Source organism: Callorhinchus milii, unplaced genomic scaffold (genome assembly GCF_018977255.1).
Source record: "Callorhinchus milii isolate IMCB2004 unplaced genomic scaffold, IMCB_Cmil_1.0 Scaffold1, whole genome shotgun sequence".
NCBI lineage: Eukaryota > Metazoa > Chordata > Chondrichthyes > Chimaeriformes > Callorhinchidae > Callorhinchus > Callorhinchus milii.
In genome coordinates this window covers 93967364-93984272 of record NW_024704742.1, presented here as the reverse complement: position 1 = coordinate 93984272, position 16909 = coordinate 93967364, and the positions used below count along the sequence as shown (strand labels likewise).

At 39.9% G+C, this 16909-nt stretch overlaps 1 protein-coding gene across 1 annotated transcript in view; it reads right to left on the bottom strand.

Moving 5' to 3' along the window:
- The window catches only part of fancc (FA complementation group C), an 80599-nt gene extending 67923 nt beyond the window's left edge, over nucleotides 1-12676 (bottom strand). Inside the window, exons 1-3 of the mRNA XM_042333363.1 lie at nucleotides 12433-12676; nucleotides 2023-2107; nucleotides 1019-1113 (exon numbers count right to left, since the gene is read on the bottom strand). Coding sequence (XP_042189297.1) covers nucleotides 1019-1113; nucleotides 2023-2107; nucleotides 12433-12597 — 345 coding nt within the window. The 5' untranslated portion in view covers nucleotides 12598-12676. The remainder of the gene's footprint in view (nucleotides 1-1018; nucleotides 1114-2022; nucleotides 2108-12432) is intronic.
- Between the last annotated feature and the right edge of the window lie 4233 nt (nucleotides 12677-16909).

Sequence of the window (16909 nt, the reverse complement as noted above, 5' to 3'; positions counted from 1 at the left end):
ATGTTTCACCACTCATTCTAAATTTATGCTTTTTTGTAAAAGGCTTCCCTTGCCAATTATTTTTACAAATGCAGAGACAAAAATCACACTCAATTTGCATCTAGTACTGAATTTTCGTTAAAACTCCTGTACAGTCCAGTAGGAATTTTAACACTAAAGTAACTAATTATTATAAATTTTCTTTGAGATGAGGACAAACGACTTTCAAACACAAACTCTCAAGGTTAATGAAATACCTGTTTGCAGTTCTGCAATAACAAAATTAAGAACTTTTAATTAAAAAAAATCTGCTAAACTCCCCAAAATAACTTAAATTCCAAGATCTGTTTGTGTTTTATAAAATACTTCCAATAAAGTTGAAAAATATTAATATAAATTCCCCCATGTCAAATGCATTTAAAATATTAGACTGAGCTTGGCGTGTTTTGCTTACATCAATAGAAGTAGAGTTGGTAGCACTCTTATCTCTCATTCAGAAGGTTGTTGGTTTAACTCATAGTCTAGTCTGACACTTCAGTGCAGCACTGGGGGCAGCACTAGATTGTAGGATGTGCTGTCCTTTGGATAAGATGTTAAACCAAGGTCCTAATTGTCTTAAAAGCAGATATCTATTGACAACCCCACTAAGGGTTAATGTACCCTCAGTGGGGTTGTCAATAGGTTGCTTTGAATGACATGATATGAATACCATCGAGTTGACAAAACTCTTTGTGGTCTTCATTACCATGACTAAAAGAAAGCCAGGTGGGAATCAGGGAGACATCAAAAGGGAATAAGAAAAGCTTGGGTTTATCATTTTCACATCCATTCTAAACTACCACCATGAATTACTGACTGGATGCATAATGGAATCCCTTTCACTACAATGCATAAATCTCAATAAGGAATACCTCTGAGGGAATAAAAGGAGTGAAATTTAAGAGGGAAGGTTGATGGTTCACGGCATACAATTTGAGAAATAATTTTGACATTTTTTTAACGACCTGTCTTGTCATCCCTGGAGGAAATGAGATTTTACCTGGATCCACTCATTGGCTTTCAATTCCACAGCGTTGTGAGGATCGGCGCTGTATAGACACCACAAGCACTGCAACAGGTTCTGCTGGCACTCGTCTGCATTAAAAGACAGAAAAAGGACTCAGTGTAAACTATAAAACTAGACAGTGCTTTATAAAGCCTCACTCCAAAAATGTCTGCACCGAGTACATTGGAAATTCCTTACACACAATATAAACACACAATGTATATCATTTCCAATACTTTCATGTAGTGTTAAGCAGCATGTGCATATAGCCAGAGCCTCTGAGGGTCTGGAACTACAAATACGAGATCTGTTGTGGAGAAATGGACAAGTCTGAAGATTTATTTAAATTTCAGCTCTGCGATAATAAAACACTGACATAGACTAAACAAACCTTCACCTCAGTTACTTTAAAACATTGGCATCACTTATATCAATGAATCAATTCAAGAAGTGTTGTATCTAGATTGATTATAGGTCCGAATCCAGGTGGGGGTCAAATCCTTGAAATGCCCTCCTGCTTTTGGGTTTGTTCAATCACATCAAAATGACAAGTGTTCTGGCTGGCGGTTCACAGTTAAAAAGCCTTTCCCATTTATACCTGGCTGGTAATGAGTTACAAATGCCACCTGCTGATCAACTCAGGTTGCAGCGCTGGGGTGTTGAAAGCAGACTGCCGCAATGCTGCAGGTCACTGCCTCTGGCTGAGCAGGGATCATTTTCAGTGACTTGATGTGTGATGTAACTCAGCCTTAGTTTCTTGTCAAAGAATGACTTGAATTTTTTTTAAAAAAAGAAAAGCAAAAGCAAAATACATACCTCTAAAGTACATAACCATCTGAAATTGGGCAATCTGGCACTGCAAAGCAATACAAGATGTTGGAGGAGGGAGACATTTCAGATCCTAACACTGCTCGTATATCCTAACTACCCCTTCAGGCAAATTCTGTTGTGTACCCAAGGACAAGAACCTCTGCATAAGGTCAGAGTTGATTACTTACCATGTGCTACGATAAATGGCATCCAGCAAAGTCTCCCCAACAACTGGCCTATCAACGGAAACAATCTGATTGTTTCAGTTGTGTTCTGTAACAAAAATATATGTTTATTAATCATTACAGCATTTAAGTACAACTGATCACAGAAAACAGTCAATGCCTGATTGCACATTAATGCACCATTACCAACAAACAGACTCAAACTGAATTTCTGAGGTAACTAGTTCAGAAAGTTTGCAATGTAATGAAAGTAGGTGTTATTGCAGGACTGCTAATCCTCCCTCTGTTGCACCCACTTTTATACTTCCCAAGAGCCAGAAGGTTAGGATCACAGAAATCTCCATATGGAGACAGTGGTAGATGGGACTATAAAACAGTGTGGATCATCAACAAGCACCAAAAGAAACAAATGCCAGAGACCACAGACACTTCTCCATAGACAGTGTTTCCAACCAAATACAAAACTTAGCGTTGATGTAATGTTGGTTTAGACATTTATATCGACTCCAACTCCAACGTCAGAACAATATCAAATACCCAGCTGGAGGAGGTGCAGATTGCAAAGGTCCATTCAAATACCACTTTAACAAAATGGTTGAATGTTATTGAAGCAGATGGATACACAATGCTCCAAGGCACTGCTAATAACAGATCAGCCAGGCTGGCTCGTCAACAGGAGTTGGAAGGTCATTCAGTTTCTGTTAACCCTATAAGCCAAAACCCTAACAGCAGAGTAGTCCTAGCTGGACAAGCAGTGGAAAGCTAGGATACAGTGCTCTCAATGGCAAGCTATGAAGTTTTAGCTGGTTAAACTACAGCACGCTCTGGGATCTCCAAGCCTTGGCACTTGCCAATCTGCTCTTAATGATCTCTTGAATGAGATAAGCAGGATGCTCCCCTCCATGGAGACATTGCACATTCCATTCCAGGCACAGGAACATTTCCATGCTTGGTGGTACATATGTGGTTTGGAACTTTCAATCTGGTTTGGATTCTCTTCCGAGTCCTGTTGACAAGCCAGATTGACTGGTTTTATCATTAACAGTGCTTTGGAGTATGCCTGGCCTGCCTGGTTCAGGACCCAGTTAGATACTCTTAAACATGCTGATGGATTTCTACGTATGTCAAGACACCCGGCTGACAATCAAAAAAATTATGGAGAATTATATGTGAAAAAAATAATAATCCTCACATCTGACAAAGTATCTATAACATAGAAATTTCTCAAAGCACCGCACAGGTAATTTCTGTAAAGTGTGGTGGCTGTATTTGTAGGTTAAAGTGGCAGTCAATTTGCACAATTTTATTTTTGAAAATATATATTTATTTATAAATATAATAATCCTTGCATTTAATATCCTTGCATTTGATATAGCGCTTTTCACGTCGGGAGGACGTCCCAACGCGCTTCACAGAACACACTGTAAAGTGAATTGACTGTATATTTGTGGGCGAACGCGGCAGCCAATTGCGCACAGCAATGTCCCACAAACAGTCGTAGATTGAAAATGAACAATTTATTATTGTTTTGTTTTTGGAGGGATTATTATTAGGTGTGTGGAGTAAGGAAACTTGCCCAAGGTTTCGCAATGCCTGGAATTGAACTCAGGTCTCTGGCTTGCAAAGCGAGTGCTCTAACCACTGAGCTACAGGACTCCACGAATATACAAATATAATATTTGGTACAACAGAAATCCAAAACAAACGCAACGTACAACATCTTCTGTTAAATTTTTCCCTTTCTCCCGATACAAAAACATTCCGTTGTTTACCTTACATTCCTTCACCGCACACAGATTGCGCACATGTTTTTTGGGATGCACCCTGATAAGGTGCACTTGCTGCTTTCGGAAGGTGCCCCAATGTGCACCGTACGCGCACTTGTTTACCATTTTCGGGACGCTCTTTATTTACATAGTTTCGGGTGCCCTCGTGGGTTACCCGGTGAGCATGCCCTGGGCGGTTTGTACATTAGCGGCTCCTGCCAGGGTCAGGCCCCATCTGGCCTTTGCCATGGTTGAGCCGAGCTTCAGTGTACAATCCCTGATCCTAGCGTGGCGAGCCTGAGGCAGGGGCTTTCTGTTCCCTTGTTCTGCCAGAAGAACCCTTGTTTCAGGAGTGCCAAAGGGCCTCCTTTACCGAGTTTATGATCCTACAGGCACACTTAATGTGGGTCTTGCTGTGAGTGCCCGGGAAGAGGCCATATTGCACCGAGTGCCACGACAGCAGATCCCCAGGGACAAACAGCGAGAGCAGCCATTCCATCTTTTTCCAAACCGCCTCTGCAAAACAGTACTCCAGGAAGAGGAGGTCCATGGTCTCCTGGCCTCTGCAGACAGCCCAAGGGCAGCGTGCTAACTGGCCCAGACGTCAACCGTCCATGAAAGCCCTAAGGGAGAGGGCCCCTTTTATTGCCATCCAGGCCATGTCCTGATGTTTGTTGGTCAGGGCCGGTGACGAGGCGTTCTGCCAGACATAGCTGGCTGTCACCACAGGGTAACTCCCAATCGGGTCTGCCCTCTCCCACTTTCAAACTGTTTCAGTCAACTTGCACATAGCAGCGTCCCACAAAGAGTCATGAAGTGAATGACCCATGTTATCAGGAGTATTGTTCTCTAGGACACTAGGAGAAACTCCTTTATATTTTCGCATAGTGTGTTGTAGGATCTTGAACATCCACAGCAAAAGGAATTTGATCAAATTTCCAATGAGAATCCACTGAAGACAGAGGCGAGAGAGTGACCAGCCGAACCCAGCTGACACAACTACTGACAAGGTCTACACACACAAGTTTCCCCTGCCCCCAATCATACATGAAATTCATGTTCCTATCTAAACTTTTTTAAACCTGAAAACCTTTCAGAGAAAATCTGCTCCATGGTTCAAGGTATTCCTTCCATGATATACACCAGGTGGCACTGTGCAACTGAAACTATATTCACACAACTTTGTTATTATCAAATTTCCGCTAAAGTCCAATTTGTTCCATACAAAATAAAATAATATCATGATAATTCTTGCATTTGATAAGGCGCCTTGTCATATTGAAATGTCTCAAAACGCTTCAGAGTATTTTAGTAAATTCTTGTAAAAACAAGTTACTGCCTATTTATAGGCAAAAATGACAGTCAATTTGCATACAGCAATGTTCCACAAATAGTCATGAAGTGAATAATCAATTTATTTATCTGGGTATACATTGACCAGGACATTTCACATAGCAAGTACTGCTACAAGAATTCTCATGAAATTATACTTAAAGGCAGCATATGTAAATCCTGACCTGCTATAGTGACAATAGGAGGCCAATTTGTTGACTGTGTGCCTGTGCTTGTTACTACGGCTGACCAGGCTTCTCTTCCTCCGGCCAACACATGTAGCACCAACACGTGTAAAGTAATACCATACGACTGAGGAGTTACTGCAACATTCAGGACCTCTACTGATGAGCCACTTCAAATATTCAGAACGATTTCTTTGCAAATCTAACAACTACATTGTATTGGTTACAGATGGTCCAGAACTTCATACACTTAACAAAAGGCTCCGATTTGAAAGGAAATATAACTTTCTGTTGTAAACTACGTTCAATATCCCGATGGACTCAGGTGGTAAAGCTCCAGTGCTCTGTGTGGAAAATTATTCATGGAGGCCAATGTGGAGTATAAACACTGGCAGGGAATAATTGGGCTGAACGGCCGGTTTCCATGCTGTAACGCTCTAGGTAATTCCATGTTTGATCCCTGATTTATGCTGGGTTAGTTGATCTCATTCCGGTGAAACAATCTGTCTCAGCATCTCTAGGCTGGGGAGGGGGTGGGGGGGGGAGAGAGAAGAAAGAGCTCAGCCTGCAGCAATTAAGTTACCTTTGTTGCAAACATACATATGAGGATGAAAGGTAGGAAACAGATTTGGGTTTGCCTGTGATTGTGGAGTCCTGTAACATAGTAGTTAGCGAGAATACCCAGGTTCGATTCCCGGGCGAGGCAAAACCTAAGGCAAGTTTGCTGACTCCACATGCCCCTGTTTACCTAGCAGCAAGTAGGAACCCAGTTGTTAGTCAATTGGATTGCTTTCCGGGAGCAATAATCCCTCAAAAAAAAATTGGTCATTCAATCCACGACCGTTTGTGGGACATTGCTGTGCTCAATTAGCTGTCACATTTCACCCATAAAATACACACACAATCCACTTTACAATATATTCTTTGAAGCACATTGAGACATCTCAACAACGTGATAAGGTGCTACATCAAATGCAAGGATCATTATTATTTTACCCTACAGATCCCTAAGATTCAAGAAAAAAGAATTGGGGGAAGGGAGCAATGAATATGAATCACATTTTGAATATGCTTAACTTGAGCGAGGTTTGCTCTGATGTTCATATCCCTAGCAATGTAAAAATATCAATGGTAAAAATGTTATATTATAGACTAAAGTAATCCAATTATAAAGCAAATACTAAGGCAGAACCCACGATTATCACAACCTTTTGCTATAAACAAATTGGCTTGGGTTTTGAAGTTATCTTCAGAATGTGGAATACATTCATTTGCATGAAAGGTTTGAAAAGGACGTGCTTCTTTTAAAGTATATTGGGGTCTAACATGCAGTCTAAATTAAGAGATTCCTTAAGTATTGAATGAATTACTTGGACAGCGCTTTCAATGCTGATGTGGTGAAACCAGGTCGCACATTTAACTTCTGGCTCGCAGATCACGGCTTTTAATTCGGGCAGGTTTGTGGGATCATGGTTTTACTAAACATGGGTATCTTGCGCAGTATTTGTGATGAAGCCATATACAAGTAGGTGCTATCATCAGCAAACTTTATAATATGTTGTTGTAATGTCACAAAAATGCAATGTCTCCCCCAAATAATTTATAGGAAGAAACAAAGCAAATCCCATCACAAAATCTTTACCATAGACTTGCAGGCTGTTTTTTTTTTCCATTTAACATTACATTCTGCATCCTTATCAAATGCTTTCTGAAAATTCAAGTAAATTACATCCATTAGATAGCCTGTAATCCCTATCTCATTTGCCTCTTCAATGAATTCCAGTGGACCTTGACCAATTGTTTTTTAATGCCACACTAACTGCTACAAACTCTACAGAGGAGCATTTCAATTGTTTCACGCACTATACTTACAATGGATATTAAGCTTACTAGTCTATCATTTCCATATTCACTTAGAATACACAGTCACAATACTTCACGGAAAATTAGTGAAGCGTTTTGAGATGGTCAATGTTATAAATGCTATATCAAGCACAAGGATTTTTAAAAATATATTGACATCTAGCTTTTTTTTTGTATAGTCGAGTTGCACTCCAGCCCTCAACTGTTTATGGAACTCCTAAAAATACCAAACTGTTTCTTCTCTCAATTTTTTGAGGATTTTAGGGTGTATCTCATCCAGACAGGTTTTGTGAAGATTTATTTTGCTTTGCCAAGCTGTGATGGCGAACATGTATTATTTTGGGGATTGTCAGTAAATTTATGGCCAAGCAGCTATGTGCTCACTTTTAAAGGTTAGTCAGTAAATATTCTGACAAGAGTGTAACACTACTATTGTTTGGGTTTCTTCATAATATATCAGTGCTGTGAAGGCTTTCTTAGGAAAGAAAGTTCTTCCATTTTTATAGCTTTAAAAATTAAAAACATTATAAGGATAATACAGAATACAGTGATTATCATGTGCTTCTCAGGCTGGCTCAGTTGGTAGCACTCTCACATCTGAGTCAGAAGAAAGTGGGATCAAATCCCACGTTGGTACTTTGAACTCATATTTCGGCCAACACTCCGATGTTGGGGGTGTGTTGCATTGCTGAAGGTGCCGTCCTTCGGATAAGGTTTTAAACCGAGGCCGCGACTGCCTGTTCAGGCGGATGTTAAAAGATCCCATGACACTATTCGAAAAGAGAAGGGAGTTTCTCCTTGTGCGCTGGCCAACAATCCTTCAAATTAAATTAGTCACTCACTCCATGACTGTTTCTGGGATATTTCTGTATGCAAAACTGGTTGCCCCATTCGTCCACAACACACAGTCACTCCACTTTACAATATATCGTAGGGTCCTGTAGCTCAGTGGTTAGAGCACTCGTCTCCCAAGCGAGAGACATGGGTTCTATTCCCAGCCAGGGCGAAATGTTGGGCAAGTTTCCTTACTCCACATGCCTCTGTTTACCTAGCAGTAACTAGTAACCCGGTTGTTAGTCGATTGGTGGACCACTTTTCCGGGGATTATAATCCCTAAAAAAAACAATAATAATTTGGTCACGCAATCCACGACTGTTTGTGGGGCACTGCTGCGCGCAATTGTTTGCCACGTTTCACACACAATATAATTAATTCACTTTACAGTATATTCTGTAAAGTGTTTGAGACGTCTAGAAGACATGAAATGCGCTATATTAAATGCAAGGATTATTATTATTATATCCTGTGAAGCACTTTGGGATGTCCTTCTGACATGAAAGGCACTGCTTCAAATATAAGGATTATTATTTTATCGTATGTGAGTTTTTTTTATATAGACAAACACAGAATCATTTTGTACATAACAAAGTCTGACAAACATCCAAGAAGTGAATGATCAATTAGGTTGAGGTCAGGGAATTCCCCAAAAGGGATTAAGTCAGACATCTCGGGCTGATCACCTATCTATATCCCACCATCCAGTCATAGAACAAGACAGCAGATACTCAATTGGAAATAAAGCATGATATGATAACAGGAGGAATTAAGTTATTCTCTCTTAATCGGTTATTGCGTCTTGACGACCAATGGCCCTATGAAATCAAGTGGGAGACATTGCCTAATCCTCAGTCCGAATATTGTGAGCTTCTCCCAACAGGATAAAAGAATGGGTCTCATCCCCTACTGAACGCTCACATTTGGACATGTGGGTCCTTTCTTATAAGGCATGGGCAAATAGCAGAGATGTTTAATACTTGTGCCTCCAAAAGAACTGCTTCTTCAAAAATGTTCAAGTGGCTTGGTCTCCATTAGATAATAACTCTCCTTTACTGGTTGCTAATTATCCTAAGAGAGATTTTCTCCATTCTCTGTTCACCACTAACTGATAAACTTGCCACCCAACCATCAGACCAACATTAGGTTTGCAAAATGAATTCTTACACCAGCTCTAACCATTTGAATGCAATTTCCAACATACAGTGTTTGTCTCACTAATTGAAGGTGAGCAAACTAAAACCCAGTTTAGTTACAGACAGTTCATACAATACAACTAAATGCTAGTGATTCAACCTTAGCAGTGTGCTTTTGCATTATTGTGGTTTAAGGGAACATTCTCCACTGAATGGCTGGGATGTTTAGGCTCCTTGCAAGACAGTGATATCAACGCAAGCTATCCTGTTTTAGCTGGTTAGATTCCAGCAGTACCCCAACGCACACTCCGGGATCCCCAAGCCTTGGCTCTTGCCAACCTGCGACCAATACTTTCCGGAATTAGGTAAGCAGGATGCGTTCCTCCAGGGAGAGAGTGCACATTCCATTCAAACAATCTATCTTTGGAGGTGGGATGCATGGAATTTTCAGTTTGGTTTGGTTGCTCTGAAGCATGGTGATGGATATCTATAATAATAATAATAATCCTTGCATTTGATATAGCAATTTTCACGTCAGGAGGAAGTCCCAAAGCGCTTCACAGAACACACTGTAAAGTGAATTGACTGTATATATGTGGGCGAACGCGGCAGCCAATTGCGCACAGCAATGTCCCACAAACAGTCGTAGATTGAAAATGACCGATTTATTATTGTTTTTTGTTTTGGAGGGATTATTATTAGGCGTGTGGAGTAAGGAAACTTGCCCAAGGTTTCGCCCTGCCTGGAATTGAACTCAGGTCTCTCACTTGCATGTGTTAGACATCTGGCTGATCCCGAAAAGTCTTAGGGCACAGTACAATTCTATAACCCTGCTCATGTACCTTTGTGATACTGAACTATAACTAGTACAGGAACAAATTTCAAAGACGGTTTCTCAAGGAACCACAGAGTCACCGTAGTGCAAATTAATGTATTCACATGCAACTGATATTGTTAATGAGAGTGGTGCGATATGGACAAAATTCCTATTGATGTCACGCCAGGAAGTGTACTACATAAAATTATTGCTCCCAAGGGTTTGACCAACAAAATAAATGTCAACAAAGTCTAATTTTCCTTTATATCATTTTGGAGCTTTATAGGACCATCTAAAAACAAGCATCTAAATTAAGACCAAATTTAAGAATTTTCCAAAATTTTGCAAGATCTTAAAATTTTAAGAGAATGACCTTAAGGTTAGGACCATCACAGATGTTGGGCCTCTAGTGTAGGAGCACCATACAAACAAAACAATTAGCTCACTTGCATTTGGCTTGACAGGCATTTCAGTGTCAGGAAAATCAGGAGAACCCGAGTGAAATTCAGATTTTCCATTGCCACTGCACAGAGGAAATTCAACTGCATAATGGAAAGTTAGCGCCACAGCAACCAAATGATACTTAATGCCTCCACGAACGTCTGACCTCATTGCGTAAAGCCCCTTGTAACAATTTATTTCAAGATATCCAAATAAACAGAAGTGGAACCAGAAAAACCTATAGGAGCAGTTACCTGAGATTCAGCCACCCACCCACCCCTCGCTATCATTACTTGAGGAGTCGAGATGAGAGCATCTGACATCTTTGTTGGTACATGTTCGAAACAGCATTCTGCCATTTCCACCAACACTGTAAAGCCAATGTAGAAGCAGTGAAGGTTTAAAAGGAGACAGGATCCCCAGTTTGCTGGTGCATTTTGAGCCTCCGGCATAGAAATATGAAAGCATCAAAAGAAACTTTAAAAATAGCACTGCAGTCTGAGGTACAGGTGTGACTGCAGGTGCAATTGCTTCTTCTCTCTCATGAGAGAAGCTGTGAAACAGAACAAAGGCAATAAAACATTTTAAAGTAAGCAAATAGGTTAGGTGTTAGGCTGGCTCATTTGGTAGAATTCTCTGAATTTACACGTTATGAATGAAGTCACAAATGAAGTCTTGGGCGGGAACTGAATGTCAGAAGTGCAGTCGTTCGGATGAGATGTTAAACCGAGCTGCTGTTTGCCAAAGAACCATCAACACTATTCAAAAGGAGATGGGATGATTTCTTTTAATGTTCTGGCCATCAATCCCCAAGAAAAATAAAAGTCATTCACCTCATTGATGTATGTGGGACATTCCAAATTGACTGCCACGCTCATCTACAAATATAAGGTCATTACATTTTACAGTAAAAACTTGTGAGGCTCTTTGGGATATTTCAATGTGAGGAGGTACTATATATATCAAATGCAAGGATTATTATAAATTTGAGATGGGCAAGACATTCTGCAGGCATGTGGAATCCCTTAATAAGGATGAAGAAATTTTACTACAAATATATTATGTAAACTACAAGTGATTAGCCAATTTATAAAACAATTAGAGTGATCAACAACAACAACTTATATAGCGTCCTTCACGTGTTTCAGTGTGCTGAAATTCACCAGAGTGAAGTTAAAATTAATTTTCAGCTTTGCATTTGCAATTCATAATGAAATGAAAACTTAAAAATGAAAATCACGCACAAAATATAGTTCACTAGTGGATCGTTACTTTAAAAATGTTTACAAGCAACTTGAATTACCCTTATAACATATTATCACTAACATCATAAAAAGATTTGCAAACATTGCAGGATTTGTAATAAAAAGACAAACAGAGCAGAGAGAAAAATACACCAAATCCGCTACTAATTTGTACCCAATTCTTTTGAATGAAAAAGTATGAATTAAAATGAAAAACACAAACTCTGTGCAGATTTACCTGCAAGCACAAAGAAGCAGAGATCTTGTTACTACTGTATTTTGAATACGACACCATTATGCTGCCACTTCAAAATCTTAAATCAAGCCTCCTGCGCAATAAATTCTGGGCACATTTATTGGCATCCTCTTTGAAAAGTTTCTGCTGTCATTAGGTCACGTGGTGTGTAATCAACACTGGGATCTGAGGGCGCGTTACAGACCGGCATGTGGGGGGGGGGTCGGCGGCTAATCATCCAGTTCAAAACCTTACAAATGGAACCTATGACTTGTTTATCTCAAAGAGTCAGGAAATCAGGCTACTTGATTGGCTAGGAAATCTCAGGCAGCATCTCAACCAAACCAGAGAAAGGCTCCTTTCATAATAAATCAAATTGCAGGAAATACATTCCTGTTAACATTAACTATGGCCAGAGTCCCAATTGGCTCCACCGATATCCAGCAAAATAAATAGGAACAGTCTCTCTGCTACTATTAACTTACTATTTACCCTAATCTGTGTAACAGATTGGCTCTGACTATGGCTTGAATGATTCTTTCCTTCTGTGAGTTGCTTACCATATGCTGTATGGTTCCATAAATCTGCTTCAGGAACTCCTGTAATTTGGACAGGTGTAGGCAGACATCTTGCTGGGATTCGAAAGTGGTGGTCTGGCCCCACTCGATGGCCTTATTCAACCAGAACTCGAAGCTGGAAGCCAGAATGGAAGTTGCTTTGGCCATACCACAAGCCACAAAACTTGAAATCAGCCTTTAATGCCCATTTGAAGAGAAAGGATTCCTTCCACTCACGCAACTCAATCTGCAAAAGAATGAAGGGAATTCTCATTGAAGATTTCTGAACAGTTTGTAAAATAAGAGACGTACAAATATAATGAACCTTTTGTGCCAAAAACAGCAGCAATTGAGGTCTAATAAGTAAATTGCTTTAAAATGTGTTAACCAGCTGGGGCTCAAATTTTTACCATCTGAATTTGTCATCACCAGCATTTCATTAGAGCAGCAATAAAACACTGCATTCTATATAGTAGCAATTCAACCACAATTTTAAGACACGTGTGTGGAACAAACAATTGAAATCCTCCACATTTCTCCTATGTCCAGTTGTGAATTCATTCAAAAAAATGAATTTAAAAAAAATTAATGAAGGGGTCAAGAATTATCAGTTTCTGATAGCAATAACCAGCATACGTTGGTAGATCACTCTTCAATGCTGTCTACGGTTGGGAGAGACTCATAGATTGTTTGAAGCACGTTAGCGTTACATCAACATTTAGTATTGTAAATTAAAAAAGGCACGAAGTCCATTGCCAGACCTGGATTAAAGGTTTATTTGGCCCCAGGCACAGCATGAAACTGAGGCCCCCTACATTCCACCACTCGTTTCCAGTTAACGTTCTAGGCATATCTCAATGCACAAAGTAAACATTCAATGCCAGTTTCAAAAGAAGAAAAATAGGGTGTTTTACATTTGTGTAAAGAGGGTGTGAAGCTACGAACAATCTGAAATAATCCGACTCATTTACACCGAAACCCAGAAAGTAGACGGTAACCTGAACAAACAACCGCTCCAGCTAAGTAACATGTAGAGTCTTAATGCACCATAATAAATATCCATTGCAAAGTAAACAATATGAAGTAATATTGTTTAAATGTGAATAAAATTAACCAATGTAAATTTGCGCTCAGAAATTAAAAAGCAATCAATATAACTTTGAATCACCTGCTCCACCATGTTGAATAATCATGGGAGGTAGAGATGAATATATGAGAATTTTTTACAGAGATAATCAACAACTGCTTCTTGTCAGAACATATGATGAACAGATGCTATATTGGATTTAGTATTTAGCCGCCCTGATGTTGTGAGGATAAGAGCAGTGCCTGGTGCAGCATTGGGCCATACAGAGCGGAAGGTCGCAGGTTCAAATTCCGGTCTGCGCTGTGTTAGTAGATAGGGTGGGTTGGGCCACCATTGGTCACTGGGATTGGTTTAGGGATGGGAAATACTCCCATCAGCCAGGATTCCCGCTCCAATAGTTATGCAGAGACTCATGTAGGAAGGTGTATCTATATGGATTTCAGACAAGGACAAGATCTGGCTGAGTTGTGACCATCCATACTGTTCAGGAATCTGCCATCCCAACTGTCAAGCTCACATTTAACCCTTGCATTGAAAACAATACAACAACAACAACAAAATTACATTTGTAGAGCGCCTTTCGTGTTGGGAGGATGTCCCAGACGCTGGACAGACAGAGTTTCGGACCCGAGCTGGTGGTCGGGATCGGGGAGGCCGGGGGGGAAGCAGGGAGATAGAAAGCACGTTCAAAGAGGATGGTGTTGAAATGGGTCTTGAAGGAGGCAAGGGAGGGGGCGAGTCGGAGGGACTGAGGGATGGAGTTCCAGAGGGTGGGGGAAGAGTAAATGGAGTCTGTAATATTGTTTCTCAAAGCACTTCACAGGATATACTGTAAAGTGGAGTGACTGTATATTTTTGAGGAGAAAAAATTAAGAGGCAAAATTGGAGGCTAAGAGAAATGGTTAGCAGTTCATCAGTGATTTGGAAGTGGGCACTATGGCATACAGCAGTTACATTTTCATATCTTATTAATAATAACTTGCATTTATATAAAGCGGCTTTCATGCAAACTTAACCCTTAAACTTAAATAAATGTCTCAACGTGTCCTACAAGATATTATTGATTAGAAATGAAAGTAAATGTTGTTATGCAGGCTGGTTTCTGCCAGCAACATCCCATAAACAACAAGATGAGTAGCCAAGTCATAGGAATCCTATAGCTCAGTGGTTAGAGCACTTGCCTCGCAAGCGAGAAACCTGGGTTTGATTCCTGGCAGGGCTAAATGTTGGGCAAGTTTCCTTACTCCACACGCCTGTTTACCTAGCAGTAAATAGAAACACAGTTGTTAGTCGATTGGTGGATCTTTTTTCCGGGGTAATAATTCCCCCCCAAAAAATAATAATTTGGTCACTCCATCCACGACTGTTTGTGGGACACTGCTGTGCGTAATTGGCTGCCACGTTTCGTACACAAATATACAGTCAATTCACTCTACAGTATATTCTGTGACGTGCTTTAAGACATATAGATGACGTGAAAAGCCCTATATCAAATGCAAGGATGATTATTATTATTATTTGAATTTGGGGTAAAATGGATGCGGAATATAAATCAGGATTACTGGGAGGAGACTCCACATTTCTTTGAAACAGCAAAGGCCTTTACATTCATCTGAATCACGTGCAGATGGTCCCTAAATTAATAAACATAATCATGGGAAAAAAGTGAATTAGGGCCAGGATCAAACAGTTAACTGAAGGGAGTATTAGAATCAAAGACATTTACAGCATGGAAGAAGGCCATTCGGCCCATTGTGTCTGTGCTGGCTCCTTTAAGAGCAACTAGAAGAAGTTAGAGGACAACAGAAAAGCAGATTGCAGACAGCAGCAAGTGAGATCATGATATGTTTCCACTATGTTAATATTAGACAGAGTGTTAAAGCCCTGCTAGGTATTATAGGATTAAACAGGAAGAGATATTACAGAAGATCAAGAGAGGGCATGTGCATTAAATTGATTTTTCACTACAGTTTTCACAAATGAAGAACATGCTCAAATTCCACATCCAGTTGTTTCAGCTCAAGGATCTTTACCTAAAGTAAATACCAGTAGAGCATGTGTACTAGACACTCAAAGAACTGAATGTGTATAAGGCAACCCGGTCAGACAGGATACACCCTAGGACCCACAAGGAAATGAAAGAGGAAGTAGGTGAGGCTCCAGTTAATACAGTAATTTTAGAAGCTCCGTAAACACAGGAGCTGTACTTAATGACTTCAGAATAGCAAATGTTATCCTAATTTTTTTAACAGAAAGTGAAACAGCAGCCTGTAAATTACAGACTAGTTAGTGTCACATTTGTATTGGGGAAAATTGGTTCAGAGAGTTTTGCTTGATGTTATCAATACTCATTGAAAGAGTACTAATGCTACAAGAAGTAATCAACACTCAAAAGTTCAAACCTCAATCGTGTCCAAGAATTTATTGAACGGGTAATTAAACTAGTGGATAAGAGCTACCCAGTGAATATAAGGTAGAATTACAAAAAATATTGACAAAGTTTCACACATGAGGTTTTTAAAAAGGTGCAAAATAAGTGGCAAATAAGAAAATTAATTTGAAAAACACTTTACCAATAAAAAGCAGGAGGTGTTGATAAATAGTAAAAAGCTTTCTGAGAAGCAGTGAGTTGCAGAGTTTATAGAGATCTGTTCTGGAGGCATTTCACAGAATTTTGAATTCGCTGGTAATAGCAAACCATGAACATAAATAGCATTAAAGAAAGTCTGGATTAATTAAGCAATTGGATTTTAATGTGATTAGTTTCAAGGTAATAAGTATTGGTAAAATTACCATTAGTGTATCGGGAGAGGTGGGGGGAAGGTAAGTGAGGCCTTTTTGGGAGCTGAGCTGGCATCAAGGTGACGTGCTTGGCAATGAAATGTCGGAATCAAGTTAACCAGGGTATTGCAGTACTTCAGGGTAGTGCAGAACGCCTGCTGTTGACAGATCATCGACACAACTTGGGAGGCACAGACCAATTACTGGGCAGAGATTCTTCCCACTCAGCTCCCATTAACCCCGCAAGCCAAAGCCCAATGGGTAGGGTGATCCTACCTGGAAAAACAGCGGGAAAATTGCCAGACAAGTTTTAGGTGGTTAAACTCCAGCAGTACCCAAACTCACATTCTAATGTCCACAATTCCTTGGCTCTCACCAACCTGCGCTTATTACTCTCTGAAATTAGATGAACATGGTGTGTTCCTTGAGGGAGAAATATGCATTTCATTCTAGATATAGAGAAATTTTCACGTGTAGGTGGCATGTATATGTAGATTTTTCAGTTTTATTTGGATATTAAGGTGATGGGTTTCTGTATGTGACTTAGATGACCAAAACTAAATAAATATTGGAACAAGAAATGTAAATATGAAAATAACAACAAAATTACAT